This window comes from Chiloscyllium plagiosum, unplaced genomic scaffold, assembly GCF_037043375.1.
Source record: "Chiloscyllium plagiosum isolate Xiang-an unplaced genomic scaffold, Cpla_swu_hap1 HiC_scaffold_7, whole genome shotgun sequence".
NCBI lineage: Eukaryota > Metazoa > Chordata > Chondrichthyes > Orectolobiformes > Hemiscylliidae > Chiloscyllium > Chiloscyllium plagiosum.
The window spans coordinates 20641170-20658951 of record NW_028270145.1 but is presented as its reverse complement, the minus strand read 5'-3'; the positions used below and the strand labels follow the sequence as shown (position 1 = coordinate 20658951).

Below are 17782 nucleotides of genomic sequence, written 5' to 3'. Positions count from 1 at the left end.
CAATTCACACTGAAGAAACAAACATTATAGCAGAACCAACTGTAATTGTCCAGGTTCATCATATATACCCAATTGAATAATAACAAATGTTAAATTTCACTTGCCTTACTACAGTCTGCTAGAAGCATTGGTTTCTGGGTGCATGAGTGACCACATTCAGTGGTCCTGGTCTCTTGCGACACTTGTTGTCCACTGTAATAGACATTGGACTGGAAGGATTCACCATCGGTCAAAAAAAGGGAATGTTCTTGTCCTGCTGCTATATCCCACACACGGACACCCTCTGGAAACTGCATGAGGAAAATATTTGAGTCAGTTTATTTGTTTTCATAATGGCTAAATTCTACATCAATGTTCAACAGTAGCCTAGTCTCTTTAAATGTAATTCAATGTTTTTCTCCTCTCCTCTAAGCACTGATACTTACAGGTGTGTAGTTACATGGACAACTGCTCCTAATATAAAGCACTTTAACCTAGGAAGACATCTCAAGATGAAAGATAGTAGAGAAAACCAGCTTTTGTGTAAAAGTCTGAAAGGATTAATACTGGAGGGCTTTAAGCACCACCCATTATGATGTTATACAGGCTTGTTGGGAGAATAGCTGAGAATCTCTGAAGAGTAAGACCTACTGTCCAGTTCCTCCTCATAAGTTTTTGTAATATCTATCATATCAATATAACTTGTACCTAACTCACAATAAACTATATCATTAGGAAAGCAGCTTCTCGTTAACTATCAAGTATTTTAGATTAGATTAGATTACTTACAGTGTGGAAACAGGCCCTTCGGCCCAACAAGTCCACACCGCCCCGCCGAAGCGCAACCCACCCATACCCCTACATGTACCCCTTACTAACACTAGGGGCAATTTAGCATGGCCAATTCACCTGACCTGCACATCTTTGGACTGTGGGAGGAAACCGGAGCACCCGGAGGAAACCCATGCAGACCCACGGTGGCACAGTGGTTAGCACTGCTGCCTCACAGCATGAGGCATCTCGTCAAAGAGATGAAGTTTCATGAATATCTTGTTACAACTACTTGGAAATTTGGATTATAATGCAAAGCCTGAAATTTGATTTGTATTTCTATGTTGTGTACATTAAGAAGGGAGGTCTGGTGTTAGTTTCATTTTAGATTTGAGATTGGTGCTGTCCTGCTTCAAGTTTATTGATGCAGGCATTTTGAATGAGGGGTTTTATAACCTTGGAGTACAGCTTGAGGTGAACAGTTCAGTGTTTAGAGGGAGAACAAAGGAGAAGGAATGCCAAGTGGCTTCAGAGAAAAATATCCAGAATTAGAAAATTGTTGGAAGTTGAGGGTATAGAAAATCCAAGTTTGCTCTGGAAGTATTTAGAAGCGAGAAACTTATAACAGGTATGTCAACTGAACAAGGAAATGTGAAGTGGACACAGGATGACGCTTCACTGAGGTTTGAGTATCTGTGAGGTTGTTGTTGAGGGTAAAAAGGTTGAATCTTTACTTCTGACATGGACTGTTTGCTGACTGCGTGCTCATTCAGGAACACGCATGTGCACAGTCCCACACACAATACGTCACCACGTAAACTTTACATATTGTGTCATGCAGCACAAATTGTGAAGAGACCAGGCTGAGAGATGCCATAAGCTGCCAAGAGACCAGGCTGGGACCTACCACACTGTGCGGGAACACCAGCTGAGACCCACTGAGGGACTAAGTTGGAGGGGGCGGGGAAGGAACAAAAGAGGAGACCGAATGAACTTTGATTGGAGTGTCCTACTCTGCCACCGTCTTGACCAGAAGTTGTAGGAAGGATATTATTAAACTGGAGAGGGCTCAGAAAAGATTTACCAGGAAGTCGCTAGGAAAGGAGGCTTTGAGTTATACCGATAGAATGGGACTTCTTTCATTGGAGTGCAGGAGGTTGAAGGGTAACCTTATAAAAGTCTATTATATCATGAAAGGCCCAAATAAGGTGAATAGCTAAGGTCTTTTCCTGAAGGTGGGCGAGTTTAAAATTGAGGGCATATTTTTTAAGGTGAGAGGAGAAAGATTTTAAAAAGGACAGGAGGGGCAACCTTTTTACACAGGGAGTAGTTAGTGTGTGGAATGAACTGTAGAGGACATGGTGATACAGATACAGTTTCAATGTTTAAAAGATATTTGGATAAGTAGATAAAAAGGAAAGGTTTGGACAGAAATGGACTAAACACAGGCAAGAGGGACTAGTTTAATTTGGGAACATGGTTGGCTTGTACTAGTTGGACCGAAAGGTCTGTTTCTATGCTGTGTGAATCTATGACTCTAAATGCACAAGTGCAGTACTGTGCATGCACTGTGATTTTGAACAGGGTTCAGTGGTGGGGTGAGGGGATGGTGGAGGCAGGCAGAGAGGGGACAAGGGAAGAAATTCCTGGAGTGAGAAGGGAAGAGGTCCCAGTACTGTGAGCAGTTTTGGTTAATGAAAAGATGTGATTGAACAGGAGGGATGCACCAGGAGATTGCCTGAGTTGGAGTATTTCAGACTAAAGGAAGGCTGGATAACTTTGGGTTGTCTTCTTTAAAGCAGAGAAGGCTGAGGGTGACCTGATTGAAGGGCATGGACAAGGTAGATAGGAAGTAGCTGTTCCCCTTAGTTGAAAGATCAAGCATGAAGACACATAATTTTAGGGTGGAAGGGAGGAGGTTTAGAGGGAATTGAGGGAATTTTTTTCATCCAGAGGGCAATGGGAATCTGGAAACTTGGGAGGGCTGTAAAGATGGGAAACTTCACAATCTTTAAAGTACATGGATGAGCACTTGAATTTCATAGCGTTCAAGGATCGGGGCTGAATGTTGGATAGTGAGGTTAGTGTAGATCGGTCAGCACAAACTTGATGGGCAGAAGCACCTCTTCTGTGTTGTATGATACTCTGACTCTATGATTGTTTCAAATAGCTCTTCTATGGTGTGAAATAGCTTATTTTTCTTTTGTGTAAAATATGTTTTATTCTTTAGTAAAACGTACATTAGCAGCTTCTTATTCAGTGACTATCATGGTTGTCATTTTTTAAAATCGATTTTGTGTTTATTTTTGAATTCATTTTTTTTAGTTCTATCTTTTTCAATCAAAATAGGCTTCATTTTGGGATTTGGCTTGTCCTGGATTATGATCAGTTGAGGTTGGAACATATACCAGATCAAGGTCCGCCTGTAGATCCCACACTAACAGAAGTCAGCAGCAGCAAACCAAACTCAAGAGGAGCAACCTTCAATAACGTGCTGGTCAGTAGTGACAACTGCTCACAGAACGAGGTCAAGTGCCAAACCTACATGCCTGTTTTGGGAAAAGTGACCAAAAGTTTGGGGAGTGACAAGTAGAAAGTTGAGGTGGGAGATGCAGAAGTCGAGTGACTGGGGTAGGGGAGTTGCTGATTGTAGGATCAAGATAATTGAATGTCCCATCAATGAAGGGAGAGTGTAGAAGTAAGGGATACAGAAAAAAGAATCTGAAACTGCTAGAAAAGATTCAGTGTTCAGGTGAGTAAGGCCATCAAAATTAGTGGATTAGCACAAATATTTTTAATACCATCTGTCTGGAGACAGGAAACCAGTGCAAATCAACAAGGGTGAAGGTGATGGACAACTGGGAGTAAGTGAGGGACTGCATTGGTCTCCATCATTCAGCATTTATGGGTGGTTAAAACCATGGAATGCTTATTTCAGATTTTGTCAGTTGACAATAGGACTGGATATTTTTGATCATCCTATTCTAAATGTGAGGTGCTGCATTTTGGAAAAGCAAATAAGAGCAGGACTTATACACTTAATCGTAAGGTCCCGAGGAGTGTTGCTGAACAAAGAGACCTTGAAGTGCAGGTTCATAGTTCCTTGATAGTGGAGTCGCAGGTAGGTAGAATAGTGAAGAAGGCATTTGGTATGCTTTCCTTTATTGGTCAGAGTATTGAGTATAAGAGTTGAGAGGTCATGTTGCAGCTGCACAGGACATTGGTTAGGCCACTTTTGGAATATTGTGTGCAATTCTGGTCTCCTTCCTATCGCAAGGATGTTGTGAAACTTGAAAGGGTTCAGAAAAGGTTTACGACGATGTTGCTAAGGTTGGAAGATTTGAGCTATAAGGAGAGGCTGAATAGGATGGGGCTGTTTTCCCTGGAGTGTCGGAGGTTAAGGGGTGACCTTATTGAGGTTTATAAAATGATGAGGGGCATGGATAGGATAAATAGACAAGGTCTTTTCCCTGATGTGGGGGAGTCCAGAACTCGAGGGCATAGGTTGAGGTGAGAGTGGAAAGATATACAAGGGACCTAAGGGTCAACTTTTTCGCACAGAGGGTGATGCATGTATGGAATGAGCTGCCAGAAGAAGTGGCGGAGACTGGTACAATTACAGCATTTAAAAGGCGCCTGGATGGATATTTGAATAGGAAGGGTTTAGAGAGTATGGGCCAAGTGCTGGCAAATGGGACTTGTTTAGTTAGGATATCTGGTTGGCATGGACAAGTTGGATCAAAGGGTCTGTTTCTATCTCTATGATGCCAAGACACCTCTGGTGCAGATGAGACTTGAACCCACTTCCACAGCATCGCAACACTAGGAGTATGCTTCATTCCTTCATTCACGTTAATTCCATCTGACTCGGGAACTCTTTCACCACTGAGTCTAAAAGTTGTAGGTACAGGCTCTTTTATAGAGACTTTAGTCCATGTTCTTGGATGACACTTCGCTGCTGTACTTTCACAGATGCCATCTTTCAGATGCAATATTAACCTGATGCCCAGTGTGGGTAAATGTAAAACTTCCCATACCATGATGTTGAAGAAAAGTAGGGAAGGCTTCCTCTTGTCCTGGCCAGTATTTAACCATCAATCATGATTTATCATGTAGCTCATAATTCAGAAAGTATGAAATCAAATTTAATTTGTGATTTTAAAAATATCTGGAAATCAGATGTACTGGTTATTGTTATGAAGGTATAGAGGTCCTGTACCTTTAAGAGAGTTGAAAAGTTAGCAAGGCCTACCTGACACAGCAGGTTCTGAACAAGGTAACAATATAACATTTGGTCGAAACAGCTGTGTTACCATGAGACAAAAGCAAATTAAAATTTGGCCAATCAGTTTAAATTATGCCCCAAGTTAGCAAAATCCAATCGAGTTTGAATTTAGTATTTTGATAATATTAAAACCAATGAAACGATCCGATGTTTTGGGGTATAGAGTCAGACATTTTTGAACAGTTGAGGGAGAACTGCCAAGCCACCAACAAGTACTGACTGCCAACAGAACAGCTCTCTGAGCTATAAGAAGTTTGCGCAGCAGAACATCAAAAAGACGATGAGGAAAATCTACAGAGGAAGATACAAAGAGAAGATTCAACAGCTGACTGGTTTTGAAAGTTGAGTTTTTTTATCAGACTAGTATTGTAGAGTGGGAGGTAAAAGATTGGTTTAACAGAAAGGAGTTATAAATAGTTGTTGGTTTTAATATTCTGTTGGACTTCAAGAATAACGTTGTTAATTTTTACTTTAAATAGTGACTTCTGGGATAAGTCTTTGCCTCTCAAATTTTAACAGATTACAACACTATGTGAATATTTTCTGTGTGGCTGTTTCAAATTAGATTTAGATTAGATTCCCTGCAGTGTGGAAACAGGCCCTTCAGCCCAACAAGTCCACACCGACCCTCTGAAGAGCAACCCACACAGACCCATTGCCCTCTGACTAATGTACCTTACACTACAGGCAATTTAGCATAGCCAATTCACCGCGCCGTTTTAAATTAGCAGAGGGATTTACCCCGTGTCATAACAACATTATTCTGTGCTGGGCAGTTACTAGCCTCCAGTAAGAAATAAAGAACATATTAACTTGTCATTCGCTGCAGCCCAAAAAGGAATCTTTATTCTGAAAGTGTGCACTCTGTAAGAACCTGAAACAAATCTGAGCAAGCCTATCCAACTGACTGATGACTCACCCTTAAAGGAACACTGTTCCAACATAACATACTCTAACTATAATACACAACATTGGTAAGTGACCAGTACTGACATTTTTATAAAACCCATCTGCTTCCCAAACATTCTTTTTAGTGGAGAAAATGTACCAACCTTACCCAGTATGGCTTATGCATGACTCCAGAGCTATGTCAAGACCTCTGAAATGGAGTTTTAGCAATAGATCAACTGATGTAAGGTGCATTATTGAAAACAAAGCAGTAAAGACTGAAAAAACCTTGCAGCTAGTCCACAATCCCCTCAGATTGTCACTCAGACAGGTGGATTTGATAGCAAATGGGTCAACAGTACTGACTGACTACCTGCAGTCTGATGGGATAAATAGTATCCCTGGATATTTATTGGTGTGAGCCTATCACTTCCTAGACCAACCTACAGCATCAAAAAATATGCCACTTTCTAATGTCCATGTCCCCTTTTTTTTATTCACACATGGGACGTGGGCATTGCTGGCAGGCCATGATTTTTGCCCGTCCCTAGTTGTGTTTGAGAAGGTGGTGGTGAGCTGCCTTCTTGAACTGCTGCAGTCCATATGCTGTTAGTTGATCTACAATGCCATTAGGGAGGAATTCTAGGATTTTGACCCAGCTACAGCAAAGGAACGGCAATATATTTCAAGTCAGGGTAGGGAATAGTTGAAGGGAAACTCGAATGTGGTGGTGTCCCATGAATCTGGTGCCCTTGCCCTTCTAAATGGAAGTGGTCATGGATTTGGTAGTTTCTGTTTAAGGATCTTTGGTGAACTACTGCAATGCATCTTGTAGATTGTACACATTGCTGCTGCTGCTGTTGCTACTGAATTTCAGTGTGGAGGGAGTGGATGCTTAAGACCATAAGACCATAAGACATAGGAATGGAAGTAAGGCCATTCAGCTCATTGAGTCCACTCCGCCATTCAATCATGGCTGATGGGCATTTCAACTCCACTTACCCGCATTCTCCCCGTAGCCCTTAATTCCTTGTGACATCAAGAATTTATTAATCTCTGCCTTGAAGACATTTAGCGTCTCGGCCTCCACTGCACTCCGTGGCAATGAATTCCACAGGCCCACCACTCTCTGGCTGAAGAAATGTCTCCGCATTTCTGTTCTGAATTTATCCCCTCTAATTCTAAGGCTGTGTCCATGGGTCCTAGTTTCCTCGCCTAACAGAAACAATTTCCTAGCGTCCACCCTTTCCAAGCCATGCATTATCTTGTAAGTTTCTATTAGATCTCCCCTTAATCTTCTAAACTCCAATGAATACAATCCCAGGATCCTCAGCCATTCCTCGTATGTTAGACCTACCATTCCAGGGATCATCCATGTGAATCTCCGCTGGACACGCTCCAGTGCCAGTATGTCTTTCCTGAGGTGTGGGGACTAAAACTGGACACAGTAGTCCAAATGGGGCCTAACCAGAACTTTATAAAGTCTCAGTAGCACAACGGTGCTTTTATATTCCAACCCTCTTGAGATATTGCTAGTACTCTTCGGGGGGGTTTAAACTAATTTGGCAGGGGGATGGGATCCGGACTTGTAGTCCAGCAAGTAGGCTAGCTGTTTGTCAGGATGTCCAAGAATGTAGGGAGGCTGTGAAGAAGGTAGCACAGACAGGGAATACTTGCGGACACAGAGATGGGTTCAAGTGCGTATACTTCAATGCAAGGAGTATCAGAAATAAAGTGGGTGAACTTAAGGCATGGATCGGTACCTGGGACTACGATGTTGTGGCCATCACGGAAACGTGGATAGAAGAGGGACAGGAATGGTTGTTGGAGGTTCCTGGTTACAGATGTTTCAGTAAGATTAGGGAGGGTGATAAAAAAGCAGGAGGGGTGGCGTTGCTAATTAGAAATGGTATAACGGCTGCAGAAAGGCAGTTCGAGGGGGATCTGCCTTTGGAGGTAGTATGGGCTGAAGTCAGAAATAGGAAAGGTGCAGTCACCTTGTTGGGAGTTTACTATAGAACCCCCAATAGCAGCGGAGATGTGGAGAAACAGATTGGGAAACAGATTTTGGAAAGGTGCAGAAGCCACAGGGTAGTAGTCATGGGCGATTTCAACTTCCCAAATATTGATTGGAAGCTCTTTAGATCAAGTAGATTGGATGGGGCGGTGTTTGCGCAGTGTGTCCAGGAAGCTTTTCTAACTCAGTATGTAGATTGTCCGACCAGAGGGGAGGCCATATTGGATTTGGTACTCGGTAATGAACCGGGACAAGTGATGGGCTTGTTAGTGGGCGAACATTTTGGTGATGGTGACCACAATTCTGTGACTTTCACCTTGGTTATGGAGAGAGATAGGTGTGTGCAACAGGGTAGGTTTTACAATTGGGGGAAGGGTAATTACGATGCTGTAAGACAGGATCTGAGGAGCATAAGTTGGGAGCATAGCCTGTCAGGGAAGGATGTCGTGGAAATGTGGAACTTTTTCAAGGAACAGATACGACGGGTCCTTGATATGTATGTACCTGTCAGGCAGGAAAGAAATGGTCGTGTGTGGGAACCTTGGTTGACGAGGGAGGTTGAATGTCTTGTAAAGAGGAAGAAGGAGGCTTACATAAGGTTGAGGAAATAGGGTTCAGACAGAGCAGTGGAGGGATACAGGATAGCCAGAAGGGACCTGAAGAAAGGGATTAGGAGAGCTAAGAGAGGGCATGAAAAATCTTTGGCGGATAGGATCAAGGATAACCCAAAGGCATTTTATGCGTATGTGAGAAACATGAGAATGACGAGAACGAGGGGAGGTCCAATCAAGGACAGTAGTGGGAGACTGTGTATTGAGTCGGAAGAGATAGGAGAGGTCTTGAATGAGTACTTTTCTTCAGTATTTACGAACGAGAGGGACCGTATTGTTGAAGAGGAGAGTGTGAAACGGACTGGTAAGCTAGAGGAGATATTTGTTAGGAAGGAAGATGTGTTGGACATTTTGAACAATTTGAGGATAGATAAGTCCCCCGGGCCTGACGGGATATATCCTAGGATTATGTGGGAAGCAAGAGAGGAAATTGCAGTACCGTTGGCAATGATCTTTTCGTCTTCACTGTCAACGGGGGTGGTACCAGGGGACTGGAGAGTGACGAATGTTGTGCCCCTATTCAAAAAAGGGAATAGGGATAACCCCGGGAATTACAGGCCAGTTAGTCTTACTTCGGTGGTAGGCAAAGTAATGGAAAGGGTACTGAGGGATAGGATTTATGAATATCTGGAAAGACACTGCTTGATTAGGGACAGCCAGCACGGATTTGTGAAGGGTAGGTCTTGCCTTACAAGTCTTATTGAATTCTTTGAGGAGGTGACCAAGCATGTGGATGAGGGTAGAGCAGTGGATGTAGTATACATGGATTTTAGTAAGGCATTTGATAAGGTTCCCCATGGTAGGCTTATGTGGAAAGTCAGGGAAAGTGGAAAGTCAGGAGGCATGGGATAGAGGGAAATTTGGCCAATTGGATAGAAAACTGGCTAACCGGTCAAAGTCAGAGAGTGGTGGTAGAGCCCAGTTACAAGTGGAGTTCCGCAGGGATCAGTTCTGGGTTCTCTGCTGTTTGTAATTTTTATTAATGACTTGGATGAGGGAGTCGAAGGGTGGGTCAGTAAATTTGCAGATGATACGAAGATTGGTGGAGTTGTGGATAGTGAGGAGGGCTGTTGTCGGCTGCAAAGAGACTTAGATATGATGCAGAGCTGGGCTGAGGAGTGGCAGTTGGAGTTCAACCCTGCCAAGTGTGAGGTTGTCCATTTTGGAAGGACAAATAAGAATGCGGAATACAGGGTTAACGGTAGGGTTCTTAGTAAGGTGGAGGAACAGAGGGATCTTGGGGTCTATGTTCATAGATCTTTGAAAGTTGCCACTCAGGTGGATAGAGCTTATAAGAAGGCCTATGGTGTATTAGTGTTCATTAGCAGAGGGATTGAATTCAAGAATCGTGAAGTGATGTTGCAACTGTAACTTTGGTTAGGCCACATTTGGAGTACTGTGTGCAGTTCTGGTCGCCTCACTTTAGGAAAGATGTGGAAGCTTTGGAGAGGGTGCAGAGAAGATTTCCCAGGATGTTGCCTGGAATGGAGAATAGGTCGTCCGAGGATCGGTTGAGAGTGCTAGGCCTTTTCTCGTTGGAACGGCGAAGGATGAGGGGTGACTTGATAGAGGTTTATAAGATGATCAGAGGAATAGATAGAGTAGACAGTCAGAAACCTTTTTCCCTGGGTGCAACAGAGTGTTACAAGGGGACATAAATTTAATGTGAAGGGTGGAAGGTATAGGGGAGATGTCAGGGGTGGGTTCTTTACCAAGAGAGTGGTGGGGGCATGGAATGCGCTGCCTGTGGGAGTGGTAGAGTCAGAATCTTTGGTGACCTTTAAGCGGCAATTGGATAGGTACATGGATGGGTGCTTAAGCTAGGACAAATGTTCGGCACAACATTGTGGGCCGAAGGGCCTGTTCTGTGCTGTATTGTTCTATGTTCTATAAATGACAACATTGCATTCGCTTTCTTAATCACGGACTCAACCTGCATGTTTACCTTTAGAGAATCCTCGACTAGCACTCCCAGATCCCTCTGTACTTTGGCTTTATGAATTTTCTCACCGTTTAGAAAGTAGTCCATGCTTGTATTCTTTTTTCCAAAGTGCAAGGCCTCGCATTTGCTCACATTGAATTCCATCAGCCATTTCATGGACCACTCTCCCAAACTGTCTAGATCCTTCTGCAGCCTCCCCATTTCCTCAGTACTACCTGCCTGTCCACCTAACTTCATATCATCGGCAAACTTTGCTCGAATGCCCCCAGTCCCTTCATCCAGATCATTAATATATAACGTGAACAGCTGCGGCCCCAACACTGAACCCTGCAGGACACCGCTTGTCACCGGCTGCCATTCCGAAAAGGAACCTTTTATCCCAACTCTCTGCCTTCTGTCAGACAGCCAATCGTCAATCCATATCAGTAGCTCACCTCGAACACCATGGGCCCTCACCTTGCTCAGCAGCCTCCCGTGTGGCACCTTTTCAAAGGCCTTTTGGAAGTCTCGATAGACCACATCCACTGGGTTTCCCTGGTCTAATCTACTTGTCACCTCTTCAAAGAATTCCAACAGGTTTGTCAGGCACGTCCTCCCCTTACTAAATCCATGTTGACTTGTTCTAATCCGACCCTGCTCTTCCAAGAATTTAGAAACCTCATCCTTAATGATGGATTCTAGAATTTTACCAACAACCGAGGTTAGGCTAATTGGCCTATAATTTTCCATCTTTTGTCTTGATCCTTTCTTGAACAAGGGGGTTACAACAACGATCTTCCAATCATCCGGGACTTTCCCTGACTCCAGTGACTTTTGAAAGATCTCAACCAACGCCTCCGCTATTTCCTCACCCACCTCCATCAGAACTCTAGGATGTAGCCCATCGTGGCCAGGAGATTTATCAATTTTAAGACTTTTTAGCTTTTCTAGCACTTTCTCTTTTGCAATGGCAACCATACTCAATTCAGCCCCGACTCCCTTTAATTGTTGGGATATTACTCAGGTCTTCCACTGTGAAGACTGACGCAAAGTACTAATTAAGTTCTCCAGCTATTTCCTTATCTCCCATCACTAGGCTTCCAGCATCAGTTTGAAGTGGCCCAATGTCTACTCTTGCCTGTCGTTTGTTTCTTATGTATTGAAAGAAACTTTTACTATCATTTCTAATATTACTGGCTAGCCTACCTTCATATTTGATCCTCTCCTTCCTTATTTCTCTCTTTGTTATCCTGTGTTTGTTTTTGTAGCCTTCCTAATCTTCTGATTTCCCACTGCTCTTGGCCACTTTATAGGATCTCTCTTTTTCTTTAATACATTTCCTGACTTCCTTTGTCAGCCATGGCTGTCTAATCCCTCCCCGGATAATCTTTTTTTTCTTGGGGATGAACCTCTGTACAGTGTCCTCAATTATACTCACAAACTCCTGCCATTTTTGTTCTACTGTCTTCCCTGCTAGGCTCTGCTTCCAGTCTATTTTCGTCAGTTCCTCTCATGCCCTCATAATTACCTTTATTTAACTGTAACACCATTACATCCGATTTTGCCTTCTCTCTTTCAAACTGCAGACTGAACTCTACCATATTATGATCGCTGCTTCCTAAGTGTTCCCTTACTTTAAGATTTTTTATAAAGTCTGGTTCATTACATAGCACTAGGTCCAGAATAGCCTGCTCCCTTGTGGGCTCCATGACAAGCTGTTCCAAAAAGCCATCCTGTAAGCATTCCATGAAGTTCCTTTCTTTGGATCCACTGGCAACATTATTTACCCAATCCACCTGCATATTGAAGTCTCCCATGATCACCGTGACCTTGCCTTTCTGACATGCCTTCTCTATTTCCCGGTACATGTCGTGCCCCTGGTCCTTTTTTTTTTTAGTCTGCCACCAATCAAGCAGACTGCTGTGTTCTGGATAGTGTCAAGTTTCTTGGGTGTTATTGGAGCTGCAGCCAGCCAGACAATTACGGAGTTACATCATATTCCTGATTTGTGCCTTGTAAATTATGGTCAGGCTTTGAGGAGTTAGGAGGTGAGTTACTCACTTCAGTATTCCAAGTCTCTAACCTGCTCTTGTAGCCACTGTGTTTGTGGTGAGTCCAGTTGAGTTTCTGGTCAATGGTAACCCCCAGGATGTTAATAGTGAGAGATTCAGTGATGGTAACACCATTGAATGGTAGTTAGATTATCTCTTATTGGACATGGTCATTTCCTGGCATCCGTGTGGTGCAAATGTTACTTGCCGCTCGTCAGCCCAAGCCTGGATATTGTCAAGATTTTGTTACATTTGAACACTGACTTCTTCAGTGTCCGAGGAGTCACGGAAGGTGCTGAACATGGTGCAATCATTGGTGAACATCACACTCCTGATGGACAGGTCATTGAAGCAGCTGAAGATGATTGTGCCTATGACACTACCCTGAGAAACTCCTGCAGAGATGTTCTGCAGCTGAAATGCCTGAACTCCAACAACCACAACTATATTTCTATGTATCAGGTATGATCCAACCAGCAGAGAATTTTCCCCCAGATACTAATTTTTGCTAGAGTTCCTTGATGCCACACTCAGTCAAATGCAACCTTGAAGTCAAAGGTTATCACTCTTCCCTCACTTTACCTCTGGAATTCAGCTCTTTTGTCCATGTTTGAACCAAGGCTGTAATGAGGTCAAGAGCTGAGTGGCCCTGGCAGAACCTAAACTGGGCATCATTGAACAGGTTAAGTTTTTCCTGTAGAAGTCAACTCTCAAAAGCATAGAGTTTCCATGGGTGCCAACTGATGCTACTGCTACCCTCACTTGTTTTGTAAGCAAGACCATCAGTGTTGATAGCTTGATGAATTCTGTGCAGCAACAAAGCCTGCTCCTTTTCTGACCCAACAACTACATAATGTAACTCTACAGTGATAAGCAAAGGGAGCCCTGACAGATCTTCATCTCCATTCTTCAGGTTCATTGAGGCTCAGCTGAAGTCACCGAACCTAGCACTGACCACGTATTGGGCTAGTAATCTTCAAAATGGATGCTTTATCTGGTTTATCTATGTTAACTGCTTCGGAGTATGCTTCTGTAACAGATTTTAAACATAGGTTCATATTTTTGAACTTGTTCAGCAGCTGAACTGTACCTTGACTAGGCGAGGCATGATGGTGGGTGACTCTGTGTGGCCAAGTTGTCCATGGGTGTTGCTGCCCCATGAATATACCTGTAGGAAGAAAATTGTGGATAAGAGAAATCAACTTTAGCCTTTATATGCTTACATTTCTGTGGAATACGAACCAAGCCTGAAACACTACAGAACAATTTCTAGATACTCAAGAGGTTTTATGTGTTGCTCCACCTCATGAATCTCATGCATGTGCTCATAAAACCCAAAATTGTACTTCAGTGTTCCAGGATTTTGACTTGACAACAGTGAAGGAACACGGAAATACCTCCAACTCAGGATGGTGTGTGGCTTGGAGGGGAACTTGAAGGAGGTGTGATTCCCATGCAGTCCTTGTCCCTCGAGATAATGCAGGTCATGGGTTTGGAGGTTATTTATGAAGGATCCATTGTGATTTGCTGCAATGCATCTAGTAGATGGTACATACTGCTGCCAATGTGCAATAGTCAGCGAGACAGACTCGGCAAGATGGCGGCGATTCTGTAGAACTGCTGTGGATAGCTCTGCCTAATAGCCAAGGCATACTGGTGTTTTTTGCCATCCCTGGCCAACGTATATGGAGGAATTATTAGTTCAAAACCTTACAGAACATATGTTTGTTAATTATTGGGAGTGGGAAGGATCAGTCGGCGAGACAGTGAATGTTGAAGGTGGTTCTGGATGATATTGAGCTTAATGACCTGGACTCATCCAGAATAGTGGAGAATGTTCCATCACACTTAACAACAACAAACATAGTCTATCTATCCTGCAAAGTCCTCTTGACTAACATCTGAGGTGCTAGTGCCAGAACTGGGAGAGCTGTTTCACCAGTCAAAAAAAAGCCTTATATAGTCATATTCAAGGAATCATATCTCAGGCATAGTGACCCAGACAACACCACCCTGGTAATGTCCTGTTCTGCTGGCAGGACGGGCACAGTGCTGTGCAGTCAGGAGGTAGCTGTCCTCAACATGAAGTCAAACTTGAGCAAAGAGTCCTTCTACTCATTACCAGGTCCCACACCCCCTCGGCTGATGTATCAGTACTTCAACTTGTTGAAAGTACTCTCATACTGAGGGTGATAAAGATGCAGACTGTATTCTGGTAAGGAATTTGAAATGACCACTAAGAGTAGCTTGTTAGCACTGATATTGATCTTGATGGCCAAGTCCTAAATGATATAGCTGCTAGACCACAGCTGTTAGGGGTGGCATGGTGGCTCAGTGGTTAGCACTGCTGCCTCACAGGTTCAAGGACCCAGGTTCAATTCCAGCCTCTGGTGACTGTCTGTGTGGGGTTTGCACGTTCTCCCCGTGTCTGCGTGGGTTTCCTCTGGGTGTTCCGGTTTCCTCCCACAGTCCAAAGATGTGCAGTTTGGTGGATTGGCCATGCTAAATTGCCTATAGTGTTAGGTGCATTAGTCAAGGGGAATGGGTCTGGATGGGTTACTCTACTTGTTGGGCCGAAGGGCCTGTTTCCACACTGTAGGGATTATAATAATTCTTCTCATCAAATTGGGTCTGCAGCAGGTGGTGAGGGACTTAACAAGAGATAAAAATATACTTGTCCTCAGTTTGACCAATCTGTCTGCTACAGATGCATCTGTCCATGGCAGTATCGATAGAAGTGAGCTCCACAGTAATGCCATCTTCACAGTGCGAATACCTTTACATTGTGATGTATGGCTTAATAATGTAGGGTTTCAACCGACCCAGGAACATGACTGGGCATCCGCAAGGCACTATGGGCTATCAGCGGCAGCAACAGCATTGTACAGAGTAGGCTGATGATGTGGTTATTGGCAGAGTCAGATTTGAACTGCTATTTTTTTATCTGGGCTATTTTCCACATACGAGGTAAATGCTAGTATTGTAGCTGTACTGGATTAGCTTGGCTAGGGGAACAGCAAGTTCTAGAGCACAAGTCTTCTGGAGCTACCATGTCTGGAATATTTTCAGGGTTCATAGCCTGTACAGTATTCAGCTTTTATAAGTTCATATGTTTATAAGATTTGGGGGCAGAATTAGGGCATTCTGTCTACCGAGTACGCCACCATTCAATCATGGCTGATATGCTACTCAACTCCATTTTCCTGCCTTCTCCGCATAACCCTTCAACCCATTACTAATTAAAAATCTGTCAAATTTCTCCTTAAATTTACTTACTGCCCCAGCATCTACTGCACTTTGAGGTAGCCTATTCCACAGATACACAACCCTTGGGAGAAGTATTTTCTCCTCAACTCTGTTTTAAATTTGCTACCCTTTATCTTAAGACTATGACCTCTCGTCTTAGAATGCTCCACACAAGGAAGCGTCTGCTCCATGTCTATTTTATCCAGACCTTTTGTCATCTTGGATACCTCAATTTGATTTCCCCTCATTCTTCTAAATTCCAGACAGTATAGGCCTAAACCATTCAATCTCTCTTCCTACAACAAACCCCTCTCTTTGGGATCAAATTCGTGAACTTTGTCTGAACTGCCTCCAATGCCACTATATCTTTCCTCAAATAAGGGGTCCAAAACGGTGCACAATACTCCAGGTGCAGTCTCACCAATGCCTTGTATAGCTGCAATAATACTTCCTTACCTTTTTATATTCTAATTGTTTAGCTATAAAAGCCAACATTCCATCTGCTTTCTTTATTATTTGCTGGACCTGCAGTTTTCTGCAACTCATGAACAAGCATATCAGATCCCTCTGCACAGAAGCACCACAAAGTCTCTCCTCATTAAGATAAGAGGTCGCCTTCCCGTTTTTTTGACCCAAATGGATGACTTAGCATTTATCCATGTTAAACTGCATTTTCCAAATTTTGGCCCACTCTCCTAACCCATCTATATCCCATATGTAAGGTTCTTATTTTCTCATTGCAATTTATCCTCCTGTCTATTTTTGTGTAGTCTGCAAATGTGGCCATAGAGCCTTCTATCCCTGTATCCAATTAATTAATTTAGATTGTAAATAGCTGGGGCCCAAAGACCGAATCCTGCGGCACCCCACTAGTTACGTCTTGCCATTCAGAAAACAAACAATTTATCCTGACTCTCTGTCTTCTGTCCATCAGCCAATCATCTTTCCAAGCTAATAAATTACCCCGATCCCATATGATCCAACCTTCAGAATTAACCTTTTGTGTGGCATTTTATCAAACGCCTCCTGGAAGTCCAGATAGTTTTCTCTATATCATGTAGAGTGAATCAAATTGGCTAAAGAATGGCATTGTGATGCTGGGGAGGTCAGGAGGAGGATCATCCACCTAACACTTCTGGCCGAAGGTGAATGTAAATACTTCAGCCTGGTGATTTGCACTGATGCACTGGGCTCCCCCATCACTGAAATGAATATTTGTGGAGACACACCTCCGGTGAATTATTTCATTGTCTACCTCCATTCACAACTGGATATGGTTGGACAGCAGAGCTTAGATCTGATCCATTGGTTGTGGGATTGCTTAGTTCTGTCTACTGCATACTACTTGCTATCAAGTAGTCTTGTATATCTTTTAGATATACTTGGTGCTGCTCCTGGCATCCCCTTACACTCTTCACTCAGACAGGAATTTGATCAGCTTGATGGTAACGCTGACCGTCAGGATAGGCTAATTCACAAGGTTACAGATTTTGGTTGAATACAATTCTGCTCCTGATAGCTCAAGGTACCTCATGGTAGCCCGGTCTGGAGTGCTCGGTATATTCCCAGTCTATCCCATTTAGCTTAGTGGTCGTGCCATACAACATGATGAAGAGCATCCTCAATATGAATATGAGGGTTTCATCTCCAGAAGAGCTGTGCAGTGGCCACTCCTACCATTACTGCATTGGACAGAAGCATGTGCCTGAGGTAGATTAGTGGGGACAAGCTCAAGGATGTTTCTCCATCTTGTTGGTTGCCCACCACCTGCCATAGATCTGTCCAGCAGCCCTTGTCCTTTAGGACTCGATGAGCATGGTCATCATTGGTGCTACCAAGTACTCTTGGTGCTGGACATTAGAATCTCCCACTCAGAGTGTATCCTGTGTCAATGGCACCTGTGTTGCTTCCAATTTGTGCTCAACATGAACTGGTTCTGATCTAATGGCTGATTGGATTCAGTACATCATAACCATCAAGACATTTTCTTGGCCACATTTGCAAACTTACAAA

General features: G+C 43.4%; 1 protein-coding gene across 8 annotated transcripts in view; it reads right to left on the bottom strand.

The window, feature by feature from the left end:
• als2b (alsin Rho guanine nucleotide exchange factor ALS2 b) overlaps window positions 1–17782 on the bottom strand; it is a 150771-nt gene that overhangs the window by 70237 nt on the left and 62752 nt on the right. For all 8 annotated transcript variants that reach the window (XM_087988788.1, XM_087988787.1, XM_087988790.1 and 5 more), the window contains 2 exons: window positions 13614–13691; window positions 105–290 (listed from right to left, as the gene is read on the bottom strand). In XM_087988788.1, the coding sequence (XP_087844914.1) occupies window positions 105–290; window positions 13614–13691 (264 nt within the window). The remainder of the gene's footprint in view (window positions 1–104; window positions 291–13613; window positions 13692–17782) is intronic.